The following is a 22999-nucleotide window of genomic DNA, read 5'->3' as shown; positions in this document are numbered from 1 at the left end:
AGATGTGATACTAAATCCACAACATTAAAGATGAAGTGCCATAATAGCACTGTGCACACTTACCAAATGCCCACACAAACCATGTTCTTAGATTTTACTGATTTAATAATAATAATCAGTGAATGCAGTGCAACAAACTATGCCATTTGAGCCACAAATCACATTTTCGCATCAGCACACACACACACACACACACACACAATCATACAGCACTATATTCAAAAAGGAGTGTTTGTGAGCAAATGTCTATGAGTTTCAAGACATTTTCGCACTCACAGTTTGTTTGCTAAGGTCCGAATCAGTTGGTAAACTTGGTTCGGTTTCTTTACACTCAGAGAAAAATCCTAGCCAACCAAAATGTGTCAGCACAAACCACATGAGAACCCTCAAACTGTGTGTCTGGGGCAGGAGTAAGAAAGTAAATACAGCGAGAAGGTCCTGTGTCCTAGACTACTGCATATTTCTATGGAAGAAACATTGCTATGCAATCTAACATGAAGCAACAGCAAAGACATGACATTTGCTCATAACTGTTATAATTAACAAAACTATGCCGACATGCTAACCGGCATCATGTTGAAGTGGCTACAGGAGCCATTTAGCTCAAACTTGCGGAATATAACTGGTAGATAGATTCCTACCACAAACAAACCACTCCAGAGTTCATTAGGGACCAGACCAAGTCAACCTCCTCTCAGCGCTCTTGGTGTGGTTGATTTATTTTGCACAAGAGTGTGAATTCTGTGTTCACACCTGCCCAAACATATTGCACCAAAGGGGAAAAGGAACCAGAGGAGTCAGTTTCTAGTGGACTAAAAAAAAAAGCAGGTGTGAAAGCCTGTGAATGTGTACATCACTACAAAGCATTATGGGATGAATTATGTCCTTACTTTGTAAACAGTCTGCATTGAGCAGGTCCTGACACTTCTCATGGCATTTAACGCCACACTCTGAGCAGCGCATGCCCTGCCGAGCGATGCCCCACAGCAGCCCCTCACACTCATGGCAGTAGGTGGGTGCAGTCGCCGTCCACACCTCAAAGTTATGGGGTGTTGTGGATGAAATCGGGTAGATCAAGGCCTGGAGAGTCTTCTTGAACACATGTAGTTTCTGAAAAAAGAGAAAGGGAAAGTGTGAGAAATGATATGAAAATATGAAAAGAGAAACAGGAGGCTCAAGTGATGTTGTTAAACTCTCATGGCATTCTGAGAAAATAGGATTTAATAACAACTTCAAACATTAAAAGAAAACTTAATGAATCGCAGAAAAATTCAGATCAATCCTAAAAAATGGACCAATACTTTTGCACCTGTTAAGGAACCACAATGGCCTGACGTCGTAATATAAAGTTTCAGTCAGAGTTTAGAAGTTTAACAGAAACAGCTTCAGTCGGCTTAATGGAAATCGACCTGCCGTCTGAGTTGGATCAAATTTACAATCCTACACTTCTGCATAACAATAATCTTGCAAATTATATCATCTGACTAAACTGCAGCTATCATCCATCAGTGCTGAAGCATTCTTCATCTTCTTTTATTAGTGGAGGGGATCTAACATATTACATTATTCCAAGAGATAAACTGTAGCAGGTTTGTTCATCCTTTACTGATTACTTTATAATCAATAGAGAGGTCAGTCGTATGAGAGTAAATCACCCTTACATTTCATTAAGCTTAGATTAACTGCATCCTTAGCCCACAGGCTTTGTTACTTTGAGTGGTTTACTGACTAAAGCTCCTCCAGACCAAATACTACAGTCTGCTAGAGGCCTGTCTAGACTGATCGCTGTGTATCAGAAGCCTCATCAAATTGAATGCTTTACTGCAGCAGCCCTGCCATCCACAAGGACTGGAAAACGGGCTGGTACTTGCCAGTTCTTGAAGGCAGAATCAATGGATGTTGTAAATAAGGTTTTTAAAAGTGAGCATTATCGAGACTGAGAGAGAGCGAGCAAGCAAGAGAGAAAGTGACAGAGAAAGAGAAGGAGATGTATAGTGGTTGAATAAATCTTCAAGGAGGTATTTGCTCTCCACTTCTCCACTGCTCCACTCCTAACCCCGTCTCCTCCACCCCTCCCTCTGCTGTCAGCCCCTCCTGTGTGTTGACAGTGTTTTTAAGCACCTGAACAGTAGCTCTGCACTCAGCTCTGCCACAAAGTCTACTGCAGTGCTCAGTGGAACACACACGCATGCACACACACACATACTGTACACTCGCTCAGATGATTAAATGACACCAGATGACTGTCTAATATTGTGAAACTTTGCTGATGCAAAACAGAGGCTGTTGAAACCTGGAGGACCTTTAATGAAATACAGAGGGAGGGAGAATGATGAGATGAAAGAGATGTCTGAGATCCATCCACAGTTTACACACAAACTGGGGGCCACACCGGGTAGCCTGCTCTTCACCAGATGTAATACTGAACTGTCTAATGCTGACACCACCTGTAGGACATGAGTGAGCCAAAGTTCCTGTGAGCATGGGAAATCTCCGAGACCAGCATCTTAACTTTTCAGCCTCTGTTTTACAAGCAAAATAAATATTTTGAAAGGTATTGGGCATGTTAAGTGTGGAACTTTTTCTGACACAGCATTTGTTTGACCATCACATGAATGCTACTCTCCTATTTCACTGACACGGTATATTTCTTCCTTTTTAGATGTCCCTGCCTCTCAGGCCTGACACCACATGTCACAGTGTGCAGCAGTTGTTGGAAGAGCGCTGCATGTGTGAATCTCATGTGTTACACTGGCAGGTCGCCCCGGTGATTCTGTGCAAGACACCACTAGAAGTGATTGACAGCCGCAGCCTCTGCCTGAGAGGAACATGATAGAGAAGAATCTAATCTCTCCTCCTCCTTCTCTTTTCACCCTCCTGTCCAATTTCACCACTATTGTCCTTGTCAACCACTTCACTGACTGCGATCCTCCTCATCCTGTTCCAGCCTTCTACACCGCTTATCTTTTGCTTTATTAATTTGTCATTGCAGCTCTAACAAGGAATCCATGTGGTTTTTGCAGACCATATATCCTTGGTGTAAAATGTAGACAATTAAAAGTGTTTTAAACTCAGTGTAGTATACATTTCTGTGACAAAATGACATCACAGGCATGCATTCTAAAAACACTTTAGTGGATTTGCAGCTAACGACCTGCCTGATGGTATCTGAAGTGACTTAAAGCAACAAATCACATCTTATTTCCAGATACACCTTGGCCCATGTCAGATCATGGCTCTCTTCTTCCTTTGTCCCTGCCATTGTCTCAGCAGGTAAGCACAGCCCCAGTTTATGTTGACAGTGACTGTTAAAAGACTCTGGTGCTCCAATCACATACAGCTCAGAACATTGAGGAGACACAGGGGCCGTTTGCCGGCCCACACATAATGTTCTTTTCTGCTCTAAAAAGCAGATACACGTCAAACATGAAACATGATGCAGAAAGAGAACATCATCGAGAGAGATACTTCTGTATGTCGGTGATGATAGCAGAGAAAAGAGTGGAAGAAGGATGCACTACAAATAGGTTGAAAGAACTCTCACGGGAAGAGAGAGTGCCAGGGCAGATTGTTCAACATGGCTGCCTGATCAGTGACATCAGGGCCATCGGGTCATGGTGGTAAGTCACTCTTAGCTCTGACCTTCTCTCATTCTCTCATCATTTCCCCTCCATTTCTCATCCTTCTATTCCTCTTCCTGTCTCCTCTCTCCACTCTTAAACAGCATATGGCCGTTCACTAAATACTCCCACAGTCCTCACAGGAAAGCACTCTTCTGGACTTAATGCACCCGATAAAACTCTGACATCTGCTCGTCCTACTTACCAAGACCGCACAATCTGCAGCTTTGCTCGGAACTCAGCTCCCCTCAACCACCAATTATCAAACTCTTCCTTGTTTGCTCCAAATCAGAATATTCGACATCTACCCATAAAGTTCAGCTTCTCATTTACCATGGTGGTGCAATCTCCAAATTTGCCTTAGCATCGGTTTAATACAGAGCATCTATCACGCCATTTCTCCTTCATCTGGGACATGAGTTGTTCATCCTTAAAGCCCCTTTAATCAACCCCATGGCTATTAGCAAGACCATGTCACTTCAGGACAACTGGGCATGTGGACCATGAGGTGTGTCAAGTGTGTGAAATGGACAAGTGAGAGGTACATCTCCACAAATCAATGTGCACAAATTGAGGGTTACGTCCCTTGTTTGAAAAGATGAAATATCTGTGCATGGTGTGCAGAGCATATTTGCATCTTGTAGGCTTAGCTATCCTCACATCAGCAGATATGAAATTGTCTGCTTGTTTGTCTGGCTGAGAAACTGCTTTGTAATGAACTGCAGTGTTTATTATTGCTGGACACAGACACAGAGAGGTGATGACATGCTGCATGTAAAGAAATAAAGCCAGCAACTAATGCAGCAACTTCATTTCATTTTTGTTTTGGAACCCCTTGCTCCTGGCACCATGATTCCTTCAGTACAATGGCTGCAGCAAACAGTGTGGCTATAAAAGTCTGTCAGAGTCCCAGCACCCTCCTCTCAAAACACCACCCTAAAAAACTGGCCTGCCGGGGGACTCCCCATGATGCACTGGGCTCCTCTCCATCCTGATGCTTCATGTCTCTTTAATGTCTGTTACAAACTTGGTATCTTCCCCAGAGCCTTTCTGTGCTTTTCTCATCTCTCAGGTTCCTGTGGATCCTGGTCCTGGTCCTGCTGTGGTTCTCTGGCTTCATGAATCACTGCTGCCAACACTTTTTACTGATATTAGTCGTGCTGTTATTATTCATATATTAATTATTGCCTGGGTCTGTTCGAGGTTTCTTCCTGTTAAAGGGGAGTTTTTCCTGCCACTGTTTTCTAATATAATATCTGATGCTTGCTCATGTGGGGATTCTTGAATCCTTAATTTTGAATTCCTGAATCGTTGGGTCTCTCTCTAATTAAAGAGTTTGGTCTAAACCTGCTCTTTATGGAAAGCGTCTTGAGATAACACTGTTATGAATTGGCGCTATATAAATAAAGATTGATTGATTGATTGATAAAAAATAATTAGAACATGGCTCCAGCTTCTTGTGGCCCTGCGGAATTCCTAAATACCCACTAAGACAAATTTCCAGGCAAACATTGCAGGCATGTTAGTTCTCACCAGGTCCTCATTATTCAGGGTGGATCGATTCACCAGAGCGAACGAGATGCCTGCCTTTCGAGCAGTGAGGGTCTGAGAGAAAAAGAGAGGAAAAGAGAGATGATGAAAAGGGATAAAGCCGCCGAGCCATTTTACCTATCTGCAGTTTTATGCATCATCTCAATGGATTTACACACAGAGGTCTGTGGAGCACACATGTATATACAGTGAAACAGCTCATGAACAAAAAGGAAAGGAGAGGAAGAAGAGGAAGAAAAGTCCAGAGTAGAACTGAATTACATATATAAAATCATTTGGATAGATAGCTAATCAATAGACTTTTGGAGTTTCTCCAGTGGATGCATCTGGAGACAAAGCATGCATTTGTTGCTCTTAACGTTTGCAGAAGTGGAAACAGAACGTAAACTTACCAAAGCCTTTATTTTCCAGGAGGCCATGAATAGAGAATGAAAGAAATACAGTAAAAGAATTAGAAAAGGAGTGGGGGGGTGAATGTGGAAAGCACAAACAGCAGAGGAATAGTATTTATTATATTGTATTTATTATATCCATACTGAGCGCATAGGTAGCTCAACTGTCATGCAGGACTGCTGGTAGGGCATAGAGCACTAGAAAGATTCAGCTCTTTATCAAAAGATTATACAGCCGTTGCATGACTCTTTATCCACTCATGCATTGGAAGTCACTTAATTGCAGTCATGCTTTGCATTTATATTCAGTTCTCTGTTGGATGAAGCTTTGATCATATTTTCTGCTGTCTGCTCTGCACATTAGTTTGACACAAACAGAAACACAAGACACACATACACTCACGTATGGGTGAAGCCAGCTGTACTGCACAACACCAACTCACACACACACACACACACACACACACACACACACACACACACACACACACACACACACACACACACACACACACACACACACACACACACACTTTAAACACACACACGCATCCACTCAGACATTCACAAACGTACTCAAACATTAAACAGGACACGCCCACACAAGGCACTCGCACAAACACAAGACAGGTAACACACTCACAGACACACGTATGTAAATTAGCTTTTCCATTAATATCCATTGAGTTTGGGTGACCAGAGATTGATAGACATTTATCCCATTCTCGAGGACGTTACATAACAGAGGAATGCAGACATGGACAGCTGACAATATTGGATCAGTCTTTACCACGACCCTCTTGTTTGTACAGCCCAGCTATGGTAAAGATCCATGGAAGCCATGGAGAATGTAGGAGGAAACGTTACCTCTACATGAACTGTGAGTGTTGATGTAAGTTTATCAACATGCACCAGCACTGCTGAGGTTGCTACGGGCAATACAATATAACCCTGCATCCAGATGATATCTGCTCATCTTTAATATAGCATTCAGTGCCTTGGGAATCGATATTCAGCTTTATATTTTTGTTTGTGTATGTTTTTTGCATCCCACCATATTATGGGGGAACCCTGCTGTCCATTCCAATCAAACGCTGTTGCTGCCCTGAAGCAATCACACAGCAAATGGGGACATTGACAAAGGAGAGGCATGAAAGGGAACCAATTATTTTGCTGACTACTGACTTCATCCCACGTGTAAAAGGCTTGCTCAGTGTCACTTTTACATGATTTAAAAGCCTCACACAGTTAAATCAGAAGTCAATGAAGTCTCTCTGATATATTTTTGGGTTGAGTTGTCAACATTTCAAGTTAAATACAAATTTGCGACACCTGCCGAGGACCAAAAAAAGCAAGAAAAATGGCCAAGCATCGTCATGGCTGAAATCTGACAACTCACTGAAAAATATCACCCATAGCTTTTATGGGTCTATGTAGGAATGGCAGATATACACGCAAAACCCCAAAAAATAAAAATAAAAAAACGACAACCCATACTTACCAAGACATTGTTGGTTATTAATTTCATGAGAGATATGGACAAATACAGCATCAACTCATGTTGTTCACTGTGATATAAACATTCAGCAGTATCTATGTGTATGACATCAAGCTAGATAATCATATAATTTCACAAGAAACTCTAAATATGTAAAGACTTTAAGTATCAAACAGATTGTTCTTAAGGAACTTCATTTAAGAGTTCTGATATGTTTTGCATCCTTTTGACTTAAATAGGTGAAGATGAGAGTAAAACATAGACAAGACAGATGCACACTGTGTGGGACATAATGGACAAGCAGTTATAAACAGACATGAATACTATTCTCTTTCACAGAGACAGTGGACTGCAGTGCAACAGGCCTCTCTCTGGGATATTTTATGACACATTATGTTGCAATAAAAACAAATGGGGGAGCATCACTGTGACGCCACATCTTAAACACTCTCTCTAGGCTAATTAATCAAGCCATAGAGTTACGGCTAAGGTTAGCTTTAACATTCCTAAAAGGTAACATTCTACACTACACAGTCAGAGTTTTAAGTGGTTACTTTTATCGCCAATCAACTTCTTACTAGCTTGTTTTTTTTTACGACTACATAGCAAGTCTACATATGTGAGGAAAATCATTTTAATCATCCCAATCGTGTGCTGTATGACACTTTGTGGTTAAAATCACAAATTAAGTTACATCTTGATAACAATTATTGTTGCAAAGACATTAGCTTCAAGAATATACGGCTGTTATCAATCCTAGGGTATCATGAAATGATAAGAAAGTAACAGTAAGCTGTTACTCTACAGCACATCACATTTTCTCAGCTTTCCAGTAAAGTTATCATTGTCTTCAGCGGGGATCCATACTCACACGGAGAAGGAATCCACCAGTGTGGTATAATGTGGGGTCAATCAGATACATTTGCCATAAATCCCACATAACCTTGTTGAGACAGATGACTCACCAGGTCTCGGACAAGAGGCACTGTCCTCTTGCGGCGTAAATCTGGCATGCTGTCAATGCCATAAAGAATACTGCCAGCCCTGGAGAAGCAGACAGATTTAAGGTGTATTAATATCATAATAATGCCACGCTGGGGGAGACATTACTACGGTGAAAGGGGGGCTTTGATTTACACAGCTGGCAAACACCATAGATCATGCCTCCTGCCTAACCTGCCTCACCCCTTCCTCTTGACTTCGTAGGGTGCCGACCACCTTTAGTGCAGCTCAGTGTAATCCCTCTCGCCCTCTGCTGTTCCCAATAGACCCTGTTTCTCCCATAATATCTACATTGTTACAGGGTGATATTGATATTAATGTTACACCTATCATGGGATTTATATTACATGCTGTGAATACTGAGAAACATGAGATCAATTGAATGGTGACGGCCCATAGCAGCTAAAACTACACAAAAAACGCCACGCCACAGAACTGGACATTATAAGGTCAGTTTTTCTCAGTGTCTCCAACACTTCAGGTCCAGCTTTCTTGCTCGCTCCATCCACCACGCTCCCATGTGCACACCCTACTCTCCTTCACTGCTTTCCCACCTGCTTTGCTCCTTTCCTGTGACGCTCTCAGTGAGGTCATCTGTCACTCAAAGCCTCGCTAATGACCTCAACGCGACATCAAGCTCCAATGCCTCCACACAGATAAAGCTCCTCGAGCTTTTCTATCAGCACTCTCAGCAACATCAGTGTTATGACCATAAAGACACACAATGTGACGAGCTGTGCTGGCCCTTGCCTCATCCTTGGGCTCCTGGCTCTCACTGCCTTTATGCACAATGAGCATTGCACATGGCTGCATAGTCTGGCATGAGCTGGGGTAATATGGGCTAAATATGAGCTTAGCTTTTTTCCTCCATGACCTCACAAGCTTACAGCGGGTGTGATCTGTATTTCATATAGACTGTCATGATTCATTATTCATAGACATTAACGTACACCTTTGCAGATGTTGCGAAGGCATCAGACGTCTTCTGTATTCATCCTGTCTCTGTGGTGTGCCACAAAACACATCTTAATTGGGATTTCACGCCAGAGAATCTGCCTCATGCCTGTAACAGTTGCTACATTTTCCTCAGCGTGGAGGTGCAAAACAGCACAGCAGCTCAGAACTGAATGATTGTGAAGGGATCAGATCAGGAAGTGAGCCACCACTCACCCTCCAGACTGCAAGCCGAGCACTTTGGGATCCAAAACACTGCGTGGCTGCAGAGAGAAGAAACATATCATGTGAAACAAGAAATATGATCTAAGTTCACCCACCTACAGACAAAGCAAACAGCAGCAAAATTAAAACAAGAGAAAGATATAGTATAAAAAAAATGACTGGGAAAGTACAGTATGTTTGGAGGTCAGTTCAGGATAAGATAAATGACGAGGAGGAGTACAGAAGAGAAGGAAGCACCAGAGGCAAAAGACCAAATTATTCCACATCAATGTAATTTGTGGACTCAAGACTGAGTTTTGCCGCTCTTGGTGCTTCAGGCCAAATTTGCCTATTGTGTAACTCTCCCTCCTCACTGACCAAAATGTCAAGTTTGAAACACAAATCAATTTCTGAAAAGAGAGGAATAAAAGAATGACCAGCACAAAGTGACAGTGACATGGCTCAAAGGCACATGCTGCTTTCTCTTTCATACCTACAGACATCACGTCAGTTCACCTACAGAAAAACACACTCCCAGACACACTCAAGTAGAGATATCATTTTCAGGTCTAAGTCAAGGTGAACACAAAATCTACACATCACCACTACAATCATACTACAAAACAGGAGAAACGTTTACAAAAATACACACAAACACATGCACATGCAAAGGACATCACAAGTGGTTGATGATAAACAGTGACATAAAACCTGTGTATCCAAAGCACTGCTGTCTGAAAGGAGAAAGTGACAGGAGGGTGGATTGTTAGGAAAGAGCAGCTCACTGGAAAATACACACACTTAGTAAGGACACTGATCTACTATTAGCGCCTGATGACATAATTCTGTTTTGCCAAACAATTTATGCAGAAATGGAGACAGAGTCAACATATGCCTTAGGGAATGGCTACGAACAGAGATACTGTAGAACCAGTAGAAAAACCTGTTATACAACAAGAGGTTCTCAGCTAACAGTTGAAATGTGACAATCATTTTTTTGCACAAAGAATATTTTAAATCAATGCAGCACAAAAAAAATTGGACATGCCTTTGATCAATAACATTACCTGAGTTAACACTCATGGCTAGAGAGAAATGGGACATTAGGTAAGCATAAGCTGTTGGTGTTTTAGAGACTAACTGAGAGAAGGCAAGCCCTTTAAAATAAGCAAGACTGCAGAGGTGTAATTACTGTGCTATTGATCCAGGGGTGATAAATAGCTGTATAATGATGATCTAATGTGCTACAAACAGAAAACAGCTGTTCACAAGAGAAAGATCAAATTGCTGCTCTGATGAAAATGAGACAATACGCTGTTGGTTGCTGATGTGCAGTTAGTGTTAATCATTAATGCAGTATAAGGCGAAGTCAATTAGCTTATTTCTTTCATTTTCTTTCATTTTGTCTCTTTACTTGAAAATTGACACCTGTTAAAAGAATCACACCATAAAAACATTCATTGATAACCATTAAAACATCAATAACTCTGGAACTGCATGGGTGACACCCCAGTACATAATATTTGGTGGATGCTATTACCAAGAGTGCTCTATGTGCCATTAGTGTTCAACACAAGTGCATATCTTTTCACGACTGTGGTCCTTGTGGAAGCACTTATGATTTAAATTCATTAAAAATGCATCCTATTCAATGTGAAAACCATTTGGTTGTATGCGTTCATGAAAAGGTTGACTTTTATGGAGATGCTACATTTTTGGAGCAACTATCCCAATATAATAATATGACATAAACATATTTTCACTGGGTGAGGTGACACCAAAAGCTGCACGCACACAAGCAGCACTCAAAGAGGAGCTAAGCTGCAAGTGGGACCATGGACAGCACTCAGCGTGGCTACTTCCAGCATGGCTATACAAGATAGAGCCATCTTGTCTACCAGCAAGTCAGCAACTGCACTAGATAATGCCAGGCCACAAAGATTGGCTATAAGCTACTGATATAAACCTAATTTCACAAATGAATGTGTGTGTGTGTGTGTGTGTGTTTTGAGGTTTCAACAGTGGCAGTAAATCCTGCATTTCAGAGCAGATACATGGTCACATTCTATAAAGATCAGAGCTCACCAGAGCAGATCGTTGGTCCAACACATGACAGAACAAGTCTCCTTGTGTGGACATACTGGTCTTAACCCTTTAACCTTCTGCTCAATCATATGGTAGAGCACATTTTGATTCACTATATCTTATTGAAAACATGTTTTACTTACGACATCTCAACCGTTTGGTAGAGGCCAATATTTCAAAAAAATGTGGGGTCTGTTCTTAAAAAAACATTGATTTTTGTGATTAGTGCCCCAAGGAAAAAAAAAAAATATAAAGAATAAATTTTTTCATTGCTTTTTTCTTGGTGAGGAGGTTAAAGGGTTGTTGTGTGAGTCAATCATGCCAGCAATAATGTTACACTGTTAGCTAATCAATCGAAACACTTGATTCATGATGTTTATGACCAGTCCTCTCAGCATTACCTAAGTACGCATCGATGTTCAACTCAAAGAAGCAGGATACAGGTGGGGCAGGTACTTCAGGGGAACAGCAGATCCCCCATCCCAAACTTTGTCTTAATCTTTCCTTAATTTTACTTTTCTATTTCACATAGCATACGATAGGTCTAATTCTCACAAGTTGGTGTCAGACCCCAAGCAGTAGGCTATCAAATAAATGAATAGAATTACACTTATCACTTATCATAAATGGGTAAGGGACAGTATTAATCCAAGTAAAAGGAGTAAAATAAAATGAGTACATGTGTTTAAGTCCATTGCAATAGGCTAAAACAAGAACATTCTCAATTAATTTCACATTATGCACTGTCCTTTAAAGCTGGGGGAGGCAATTCTCTGGAAAAGGCAAGAAAGAAGCCATAATTTGAAAAATACAGCTCTTCTCCTGCAGCGTTCAATTTGCTGCGCCATGCTCCACCCACCAGACGAGTATGGGTGTATGCTCTGCTTCACACTGCAAGAAGATGAAGCGAGCAATTTCATCTGATCATGACCGTGATCAAATGCCCATAGTAGCCTATTCTGAGAATTACCATCTTGTTTTCTTTGTAAACTTGTGGACCTATAAAGCCCTTTGAGATGATATACTGTGATTCAAGGTTCTAACCTTACAGCTACATAAACATGAACTGGTATTAGTCGCAGCCATGAGCCTTCAGCTTCTGTTAGCAGAAAGTTAAACTATTAGCAACAATCAACAGAGACACTCATCACCTGCTTTCATGGTAAAGCTACATACACAACCTAACAAACCACTGCAACATGTAGATATATTTCATGAAGTTAGCAGCGTCACAATCATGACTGTGATCCTGATGGTGTTACATGGCATTACATAAACATGAACTTAAGTTAGCTGCAGTCGTGAGCTTGTGGCTAATGCTTTGCTTAGCTATAGTTTAGACTATAGCCACTCCTTGCAGGCTTACATGGTAAATCTACATACACAGCCCATGGATGTATTAAAAGAGGTCTTATAATAATGGCATATAATGATATAATATCATTAGAATAATAATGAACCACTGCAACGCATTTACATGTTACAGGAAAATTATGTTAGCAACCTCATTACAAAGTTCTCCCCATCTCCAAAACTGACTCATGTTTTATTGCATTTATTGTCAGTCTCTCTTTTAGAGTCTCTTTTGGAGAAGTTTGTCTTCCTTTTTTGTGTTGCTTTACATTGTTGGCAGTTATTGATAATGCTGGAATAGTAACTTTTTCTGCAGAATTTTCTGCCATTGAATTAGGTTTTCACCGGCATCTGGAGAGAGGTGTACATGCATCTGTGTTTGCAGAACAGTTAAAAGGAACGCCCTCTCTCTGAAAAGAGCCTGTGATTGGCCAAAGTCTCCCATCTCTGGCTAGATCTTCTAAAGCCTGAAAACAGAGCCAAGAGGAGGTGAAGAAGTCTAGTTTTCTATTAGACCACTTGAAATTACAATGAGCTGAAAGGTTATTATGCAATTTACACCAAGTAAGGTCAAAAAGTTCCACATATTACTGTATGGAGGTTTGGGGAATACACATACAATTACAAATCCAGTTTTGATACACTGGGAAACAGCTATAAGTCCACATTTCCACATTTCTACTCTTACATGCTCTCAAATTTAGAAAGCTGGTGGACTATAAAGAAAAAAAGGTTTGTTTTAAATGAGTGCAGGTCAGTATGAACTAAGTGATTCGTATGTTTACAAAGCTTAAACTAATGCAAAAGACAAAAATGTACAGCAGTTAAGGAGCTGGTTTGTCTTTAAAGTCTATAAAGGGGGAAAATGTGCCAATCTAAATAGATTAGATCTAAATAGACAAAACATTTCAAAGTTGATCTCCAAGTATAAAACTAATGTATGATCACTAGTGGCTTTGAATTTTTGGAGAGACTTAATTAAAGAAGTTCACTCACAGGAATTTGGATTATGTGGCTTTCCCCTGGACTGTCTCTTCTGGTCTTCTCTTAGAGGAGAGCAGAAGAGGGGAGGGAGTCCCCCGTCCCCCGTCCCCCAACTCACACACAGGCACTCTGAGAGTAATTGGGTCGGCAGATAGTATTCCAATTTGAAACTTCATTATAATATTATATGTCATTAAAATTGATTTCATACATGTATATTCATATTTGTTTATTCGCTACATAAAGAGTCTGAATAGACAGCATCAGGTATGTATTAAAAAACAATTCCTGTTACCAACGTTTCTCTTGTTTGAACAGCGAAAAACATCCGCATGTCAAACAAACTTCAGTTAATTAAACATAACATATTGATTAATATACATTTTAATTCTGCAGGGCAGTCCTATGTTCAGTATGATGTATTATGTGGTGCAGAGCTGACCTCTGGAAGCATTGTGAATGAATAAAACTGGCTTAAATAACCATCCATTTGAGAACTCAACATTGTTGTTTTCTCCTTTTGATTCTCTGCAGACCTTAAAAACAGATCAACAGTCATTTGGCTCTTTCTTTCTTTTGTCTTCTTTTGACAGGGCCTGTTTTTGTGACTCTGCAGATCATGAGAAATCCTGAGTTTCTGGAGAAGTTTCAGCCCTTTATTTGTATTTTTCTAATATTACTATTTTCCACTTATTTTGTTCTCTGGTTTATTTTTTTCTGGTCTAATGCAGCATGAACATTATGGTTGACAAGTGTTTCCTTTCACTAAAATATTATTTATAGTGATGTGCTGATTGGTGATTTCCTTGATTACCACTGCTGGAAACTAGTTAATCACATTTAGTGATTGATATACATATTTATCTGATTATTTTGAACATTTGTACAGTTTATTACAAATATTACAGCAAAACCAGAATATTGTCTTTGTGTTTTAGAACTTTAAGTTTTACTCAACTTGGGACTCAGGTAAAAATACAAATGATAATACAAAAACATCTCATATTATCAGATAATGTATTAGGAAAATGGAAGCTGCCTCACTCGGAAACTCACAAATTATTTACAGTGTAATTTGTAAGGACCAAAGGGAGATGTGTGTAGTGACAGGTTACAGTCGTTCTGACTTTTATGTAATGAAACTCAGCTCAGAGTGAGATATGAACGTCCTGAGTGCCTGTGCTGCCAATTTGTTCATTGCTTGTCCCTCTGATGACTCAAACAATACCACATGAGTACATTATTTCCTACTATAGAAGAAAACACATCAACTATAGTACATTTGAAATATTAGCATTCACTGTTCACTGTTCAGCTCCTATTCAGCTTTGACTAAATGTTTGAGGTTGTTGCAGGCTGATTTCAGAGGGTTCATTTAGTTCAGTTTCAGCTCAAAAATGGAATCCCCATGGGTATGAATCAGATATAGAACATTGGGGTAAAGTGATCACAGACAAAGGCTCGGCATAGAGTAAAGTGTGTAATCTGAAAACCAGAAGTATTGCATTGCAAATTCAAGTCATTGGTCCTCCAAGTTGTGAGCACAAACTATGAAAGGCTTTCCTCAGATATAAACACTGATATTGAATCAGTCGTTGCCTTAAATTGGATGGTATCACCTAAAGCAGCAACCGAGGCTCGTCATTCCCTGTATCTGCATTTTTTATATCTCGAGAAATAGTGTACTAAGCATAAAGAGGGTCTACCTCCTTTGCTCCCCCAGGAGCAAGCAGCAAACTTCACTAGCAGCAGACCTCTATAAATATTCCAAGCAAGGCTGACCTGGTTACAGAATGCCCTTGGGATTGTGAATTAGCATCTGAATACAGACGCTGCTGTAGCCAGTTGACGACAGGCCTGGCAGGAGTGGCAGTACTGCTGAGACTCCCTTCACAGCTCTGGTACAGACCAGACAGCACGCTTATGATCTCGGGCATGATGAGCACACTTCAGCTACAGGAGATGTGGGTGGGGCTCCATCAGTAGCATAGTGACTTTTAAACGATTGCTCACTATGTCAAATAAATGCATATTGGATGTGCTTCTATCGACTCTGTTTATGCAAGTGAAAGACAAAGTCTATTGTTGGCAACAGAGGGTTTTTGGATGACAGTGGAAATACCAGGTCAGGCATTTTATAGCCAATTTTCTGTGTAATCTTCTCAACAAATGTGCTTCAATATTCTATTTAGAGCAGAAACCACTTATTGACAAAATTATTTGTAGGACAAGGAAGCAAGCTGGTTGGTTTGGAATATGTGGGCCCAAGCCTTTCCTTTGTTCATAGTTACTCGTGCCTCACATCTCTCCTCCTCATCTCGTCCTGTCTCAAAATGTTTTTGCTATAGAACAGCAACAGACACAGTTACTAACTGACTGAGAAAAAAATGAAGAAAAGAGCCTAAAGCCATTGGACAGTGCAGACAATTGGTCACAAATTTTCATATGGAGTCATACAGTATGCCTGGAGCCTACTGCACTCTTCACCTTACACATGCACGATTCAACAATGAGAGGTGAGTCAATCAGTCAGTGAGTCAGATAGTTATATCAACTCTCTAACTCTTCTCTCCTAGTAGACCAACAAAAGCAATGTGCTTGAATAAAAAACGACAATCAGTCATTAAATAGTAAGAAATTGCAGTGCAGAGATGCCAAAAATATGTTTTGATTGAATTATAGCTCTGCAGGACGTTTAGTGATTGTAGCCTCTGAAAAGGTTTGTGAACACATCCGTCACATAGACCTGGCAGGTTAAGGTGTAGCCTTAAACTGTAACTGTAAGGTGTATTATTCCCTGAACAACAGTTCATACCTCACCATGAGCACCACAGTTGCAGCTAAATATGTAGATCAAGATCAGGAAGATTTTTCACGTTAAGTAAGAGTGCAAATTCCCTAGTTTTCATTGTTGAAGTTGAAGGACAACTTCAATGAATAAGTCTATACCATTTACAACCATGTTGATTTTAAATTGGATCATTTTTAAGTATGTCTTGACCCATCAGCTATACAGCATTTTGATTCATGGCAGTGAGACACAAGTATAATACAAAAAATGTAGTGCAAACATCAGTGACAATAAGAACATTCTCATTGCTAAGTCAACGTGTCACTCAATAAAAAACTGTAGTCATGTTTTTATTCATGGTGAAGAACTTTTAGCTTATTAACTAAAAATTGTGCATACTCCACATTACTTAACATCCTTTTCAAAATCATACTATAGCTTTATGGATTTCATTTTCCATATCGTAGACAGCCTTTATTTCAGTGTGGAATGAAGTCAGCTTAGAGGCATAAAATATGAGATATAGAATTGTAAATTCCAATTGTTGTCCTATTCCTGATTTCCATATTTCAAACTTGAATACAACTACATATCCACAAGTTTTTCCAAATATATATTGTATTTTTAAGTCCCAGGTGTTTGGTTATGACGACTAACTGTTACTGTTATGGTTGGAGCTTTTGTGTCTGAGAAACACAGCATGAATTATGACTGTAAAACTTTGTAAAACACAGCAAAATAAAAATGACACTGAGACAAACAAAAAGGAGTGAAGAGTCGTACCCCCTGCTAGGATCTGCTGCTCCAGTTCAGCCATCTGTTTCCTATAGGCCCTCAGTGCTGCCTCTTTGAATGTAGGTCGAACACGTTTCTTAGGTGGGGCCTCTGTGGGTTTCTCCTCTGGAACATTTTTGTTTTCATCCATTTGTTGCTCCACTTTTTCAGACACCTCACTGGCCTCCTCTTGTATCTCCTCTATCTCCTCTAACTCTTCATCACCCTCTTCCATCTCCTCTGTCACATCATTATCTTCTGTCTCATCGGGTTCCTCTACGTCCACATACTCCACCATTGCGTCATATTCAGTAGTGTCCTCAGCGAGTTGGAAGTCCTCATTGTACTCTTCATCATACTGCTCATCCAAAGTGCAGTCATACTCTAAAACACGTGGCTCATTACTAGCCTCATAGTCCTCTGTGGCTTCAAAGTTTTGAGAGGCCTCAAAATCCTGAGAGGCATCATTTTCTTGAGATGCCTCAATCTCATCAGATACATCATAGTCCTGAGAAGTCTCACACTCCTGTGTGGGCTCATCTGTTTCCTCTGTGTCCTCTGTCTCATTAGCATTACTTTTGTTCTCCAAGTTAGCTAGTACCTGCTCCATCACTTCAACATAGTGGGTCTCATTGTCCACTGGTTGTTCCCCAGCCTCTGGCTTTTGGCCTGTTTTATCTTCCTCTGCCTTGTAGAGGAGAGGCTCTCTACAGACATCTGAGTCTATAGCACTACTGGAGGTATTTGCAGTGGAGGTGGACAGGGTGCGGAAACGCCCCATAAATGAGGAAGAAGAGTTGGTGGGCTCCTCAGGAGGAGCAGGAGTACCCTGAGACCCAGACTTCCAAACAACCTCCAAAGCTGACTTAGCCCTCTGCAGTGTAGAGCCAAATCCAAAACCAAAGGACTTCTCACTTAGATCTATGCTGAGCCTACTGCTCCAAGACTTAGGAACCTCCTCTACCTTATCTGTCCGAATTTCACTTTGACTGCGGTACATAGTTGAAGACTTATTCTGGGTCTGGTGAAAGCTATGATTGACATCCAGTTCAGGGAATTTGTCTTTAGGAGCTGCTTTAGGGATTTCTTTAGGTGTTACTTCAGGGGCTTCTATTGGGGCAGCTTTTGATATCTCTTTGGGGGGCACTTTAGGACTCTCTTTAGGAGCAACTTTTGGGGCTTCTTTAGGTGGAGTCTTGGAAACTTCTTTAGTGGATACTTTGTCACTATCCTTAGATGCTACTTTAGGCATCTCTTTTGGAACCTCTTTTGGGGGGAGTTTTGCACCTTCTTTAGTAACCTCCTTTGCAGTAACTTTCAGACCTTCTTTAGATGCAACTTGTGGGTGTTCTTTAGCAATGACTTTAGGGGACTCTTTAGGGGATTCTTTAGGAGACTCTTTGGGGGTTGCGACAGGGCTCTCAATTGGAGTTATTTTAGGGCTCTCTTTAGGTGACTCTTTAGGACTTTCTTTAGGGGTCGTAGTTGGGCTATCCTTTGGGGTCACTTTATGAATGACTTTAGCAGCCTCACTAGAAGTTACCTTGGATATTATTTTAGACACTTCTTTAACGATGGGCTTTGCGGTATCTTTAGGTGTGGGCTCTTTATGTGTGACTTTAGGACTGTCTTTAGAGTGGGCTTGCAAGGATTCTTTGATTGCAGATTTCTGAATCTCTTTAGGTGACTCTTTAGGAGCTGCTTTGGAGGTCACTTTAGGTGAAACCCTAGCAGATGCCTTTGGGGTTTCCTTTGGCAATATTTTGGTGGTTTCTTCTTTAGGAGCCAACTTAGTTTGTTTATGTGTCACTTTAGCCGGAGCTTTAGCGGCATCTTTAGACAATACTTTCGGGCTTTCTTTTGTGATTACCTTACATCCCTCTTTAGACTGCCGGGCAGATGTTTTGATGACAGACTCCCGTTCTGTGATAGGAGGAATAATGTGGGTGGTTATAGGTGGTAGAGAGGATTCTCTGTCAAGCATCATAAACTCCTCATCTCCTTCAAACTGTAAATCAACCTCCTGACATTTAGTGATATTTTCTGGAAAGCCAGGGATGGTTGAGGGATCAAAGGGACTGCTAACCTCTATGGAGGCCTCCAAGCCAGAGTCAGCACCCTGTTCTAGGTTATGCCAGTCTTTCCATGGTGACAGATCACCTTGCAGAGAAAGCTGTGAGCCACTGTAGTGGCTTCTGTCCCCAGACATGCAGACAAGTCCATTGCTTACCCCACTGTCAATAGTTTCAGTAGTCTCAATCTCATTATGTTCAGGGGTTTGATTCACATGGCCTAGTGGGTGACAGGGGCTAGCATACCAGGAGGAGGCCATGTCTTCTTGTTTTCTCTGCCAGAGTTCCTGATCTGAGGAGGACAGCAGGGAGCAACCATTAGCTCGCGTAAAGTACTGACTGTCTGAAAAGTCTTCTGAGTATGACTGGCAAAGCTTTGAGCAGTCAGACTCAGAGCGGCTGAGTTTAGGAGTGGAATAGTCACTCTGGGAAAGCCAACCAGAGGTCAAATCAGAGTAGTATGCCTTTGCATGCTTGTCTGGGTCATAGTAAGAGTCATCAGCATAGTGAACTGCACCTGAGTAGCCTGCTTCCTCTCCTGACCGACTATGATCATGGGATCGTCTCTTCTCTGATTTGCCTTTGTGAACAGGCTTTGAAACCACCATTGCATATTTATTTCTGCTTAATTCATCTAATTCTTTATCACTGTCCATTGAGTCCCAGTCATCACTCTCCACTACTTTATCCTTTCCTGAGACCTTTATATCCATGCTTTCATAGGTTTGTGAAGAAGACATTGTTTTGTCTTTTCTCTCTTTTCCATCATTAGTTAAACTATCAGTAGAGACTGTAATGCCTGTTCCTTTAAGTTTATAGCATTTTTTCAAGACTACATCCCTATCTTGAGATGTTGCAAAAATAACAATAATGGGGCGGGGTTTTGCATTAGAACATTCCCTTTGTTGCCCTAACCTATGTGCAAGCTCAATTTTAATTGTTTTATGGGCATCAATGAAACCCATTTTATCTTTTAGCATTTTATATATTACACTCTCTGTTTTCTCTGGCCTTTCTTCGGGGACATTGAGGAATCGTAAAGTTGTATTATTGGCCTGATGGCTAATTTGTTTTATGTAGTCATGAATATCACGTGTTTCCCTTCTAGACTGGACAAATCCTGAGCGAAGCTGCTCAATTTCACTCTGAACTACCTCCACACTGCTGGAGATCTCATCAATGGAGCTTTTTAGGGCATTTACATGGCCACGTAGCTCAGACAGCTCTGTCTCTATCTGGCTGATCCCCTGAAGCTCCTTAAAGATCATCTCCATGACATCCTGGGTCTGACTGATGCAACCTGTGGAGGAGGAGCCAGGCTCCAGGGTGGAGCTCTTTTGCTGCCGTCCAGCACGGTCCAAAGACTTGCTCCGGATTCCCAGGGTTTTTCTCCAGTTGCTCACTTCGGAGTCTGAGGAGACACATTCCTGACTCTTCTTCCATTTTCGTAACTTGCGTAGAGCACCCAACCTAAGTGTGTGTAGACTGGAGCGTTCTACTCGTTCACCTTCAGAACTGCCATCAGAGGGAGCCAAACTGATGAGGCTCTTCCTGTTTCGTCTTACTGGCATGGTGTGTGATTTATGCTCATCCAGCCTCCTGACAGGTTTTGTCTCACTCAAGGACTCAGAGTAACTACTATCAATCGAAAGAACCTCGGGAAAGATACTTTCATTATTATTTAAAAAAAGAGAGTTTTTCGGGAGTCCATTTGCTATAGCTACACGATAACTGAAAGTGGGTGACAGCGATGAGCAGTCGTTCTTTCCGTCGTCTTCTTCAACCGATATGTTACGTGCCGAAGAGCATTTAGAAATCTTTTTAACTGTAGTCTTCAATGTGGTAGAGAGAGTTGGATTGTGTGCTTGCAAATCAGTGGTCAATTTGGGGTCTTTATTTTCACTTCTCTCTTTCTTCTTTATTGGGTTTGCCAATTTCTTTGTAAACATTCCTTTGCAAATCTTTTTAATGTAGGATGATATAATCTTTATTAGGGCAGAAACCATGGATGGCAATCCTGTGGACTGTTTTTTATCATCTAGTGAAAGAAGTTGGCTGAGAATACAGCGAAGATGAGCCAAGCACAATCAACCTGTGATTGACAGCGGGAGCCCAGTTCACGATCACTTAAACCACAGTCTGCGTAGAGTCTCACTAATACTTTTAAATCCAGTGGTCTTCCTCCAGAAAAGCAGCATCTCTCTGAAAGACAAAAAGAAAATAAAGAAAATATTTACTTTTAAAATTTGGTTGCAGATTCCGAGATCACATTTAAACACAAGCCGGAAGAACCTAAAGTACACTGAGTTAGTTGTTCACAATTAGGAGACAGTAGACAATCTGCTACATCGTTACCATGCATTATGTCAAAGGTCTCTCCCTGAGCAACCTCCAGACTCATTATGCAAAGAACCTGGTGGTACAGATGCAGACAATAACTGACTGTTTGTTCAAAAGCAGAACATTCAAAGAAATGTTTTTCAGCTTTATTCATGCATCCTACTTAGACTTCATTTAAACTGTATGCCAGAGGTGATGTCCAAGAAAGAGAAGGAAACACAAAGTGGGAGAATGACAGCACTGTGTGTAGACTGTATGTGTCGTGGGTGAGAGTAGTGGGGTTTGAAGGCCAATCAACTGCATATGTATATGACTGTGTGTGTATTCATGTATATGTATATGTGTCAGTCAATGTCAATAGACCCACTGGCTACATTGATGTATCCAACTTTTACAGCATGAGATTATTGTAATTGCTTCAGTACCACAATGGTCTTGTCAGAGTGTCTGTGGAACACAGAAAGCACCAAGCTCAACCATGTTTATGCTCACACACACAATTAACAGTGTTTCATATAAAGAAATATCTAACATGATTAAAACTGTTGAAAAGCTAAATAAACATGGATAGCATTTGGTCTCTTTGGTACCATGGCTCAATTTTCTAAATCAGATTCAAACACAAAATCTATCTGTTGGTTATTTTCCATATTTTGGGAAAAAATATGAGGATGATGCAAATGTTTTCATGTGTTAAAATAATTAAGATAAAGACCTATGTTGTCATACACTCAAAGTCCTGATTACTTTAAGTGGAATGGTTTACCACCTGAACTATTCGGTATCATAATGCATACGTACAGTAGACTATATTGTTACATAGAGGACAAATGGCAATGCTTGTGGAAAAGAGGTCAAAGACTTCTTAAGTCATGCTACATAATGTTAAAAGCTCAAGAGCTTGGAGAGGCTCTGAGAGGTGTGTGTTTTATCTAAAGTGGAACCAGCCAACAGAGTTGAAAGAGGGATGCTTGTTGTGCAGAAGATCTGACAGCTGCTCCACATTAGTTCTGGGGTTTAGAGTTTGATGTGTCTACAGTCTCATGACCACAGAGACATGTTCACTTCAAATGAGCTGTAAAACACAGCATCACAGTTAGCTTTTATTGCTGGGCTCTGAAGGATGACCGGGCATTAGCAAATAGAGCTTGAGGCTAGGTTGCCAGCATAGATGTATTTCTGCCAAATTCATGTATGATAGAATGAATCCAGGAGTTTGACAATTTTTTAACTTCACTGGATGAGGTTTGGGGCATGCCTGGGGCAGGAACGTTTGTGGAAGGAAAACACGTTTTTATTATTTGTAATACTGAAATGTCTTCAACTGCCAATCTTAATGAGTGAGCTGTCATCAAATGTAAAATACAGATTCCACAAGA

At 40.8% G+C, this 22999-nt stretch overlaps 1 protein-coding gene across 1 annotated transcript in view; it reads right to left on the bottom strand.

The window, feature by feature from the left end:
• The window catches only part of LOC139224533 (protein unc-13 homolog C), an 85922-nt gene extending 64633 nt beyond the window's left edge, over positions 1–21289 (bottom strand). The window contains exons 1-7 of the mRNA XM_070856008.1: positions 17218–21289; positions 9933–9955; positions 9234–9280; positions 8027–8105; positions 5564–5569; positions 5154–5225; positions 891–1110 (exon numbers count right to left, since the gene is read on the bottom strand). Coding sequence (XP_070712109.1) covers positions 891–1110; positions 5154–5225; positions 5564–5569; positions 8027–8105; positions 9234–9280; positions 9933–9955; positions 17218–21286 — 4516 coding nt within the window. The 5' untranslated portion in view covers positions 21287–21289. The remainder of the gene's footprint in view (positions 1–890; positions 1111–5153; positions 5226–5563; positions 5570–8026; positions 8106–9233; positions 9281–9932; positions 9956–17217) is intronic.
• Positions 21290–22999: the final 1710 nt, after the last annotated feature.

Source organism: Pempheris klunzingeri, chromosome 1 (genome assembly GCF_042242105.1).
Source record: "Pempheris klunzingeri isolate RE-2024b chromosome 1, fPemKlu1.hap1, whole genome shotgun sequence".
In the NCBI taxonomy this organism is placed as follows: domain Eukaryota; kingdom Metazoa; phylum Chordata; class Actinopteri; order Acropomatiformes; family Pempheridae; genus Pempheris; species Pempheris klunzingeri.
Note: the sequence above shows the minus strand (reverse complement) of the source record. Positions and strands in the feature narration are given on the sequence as shown.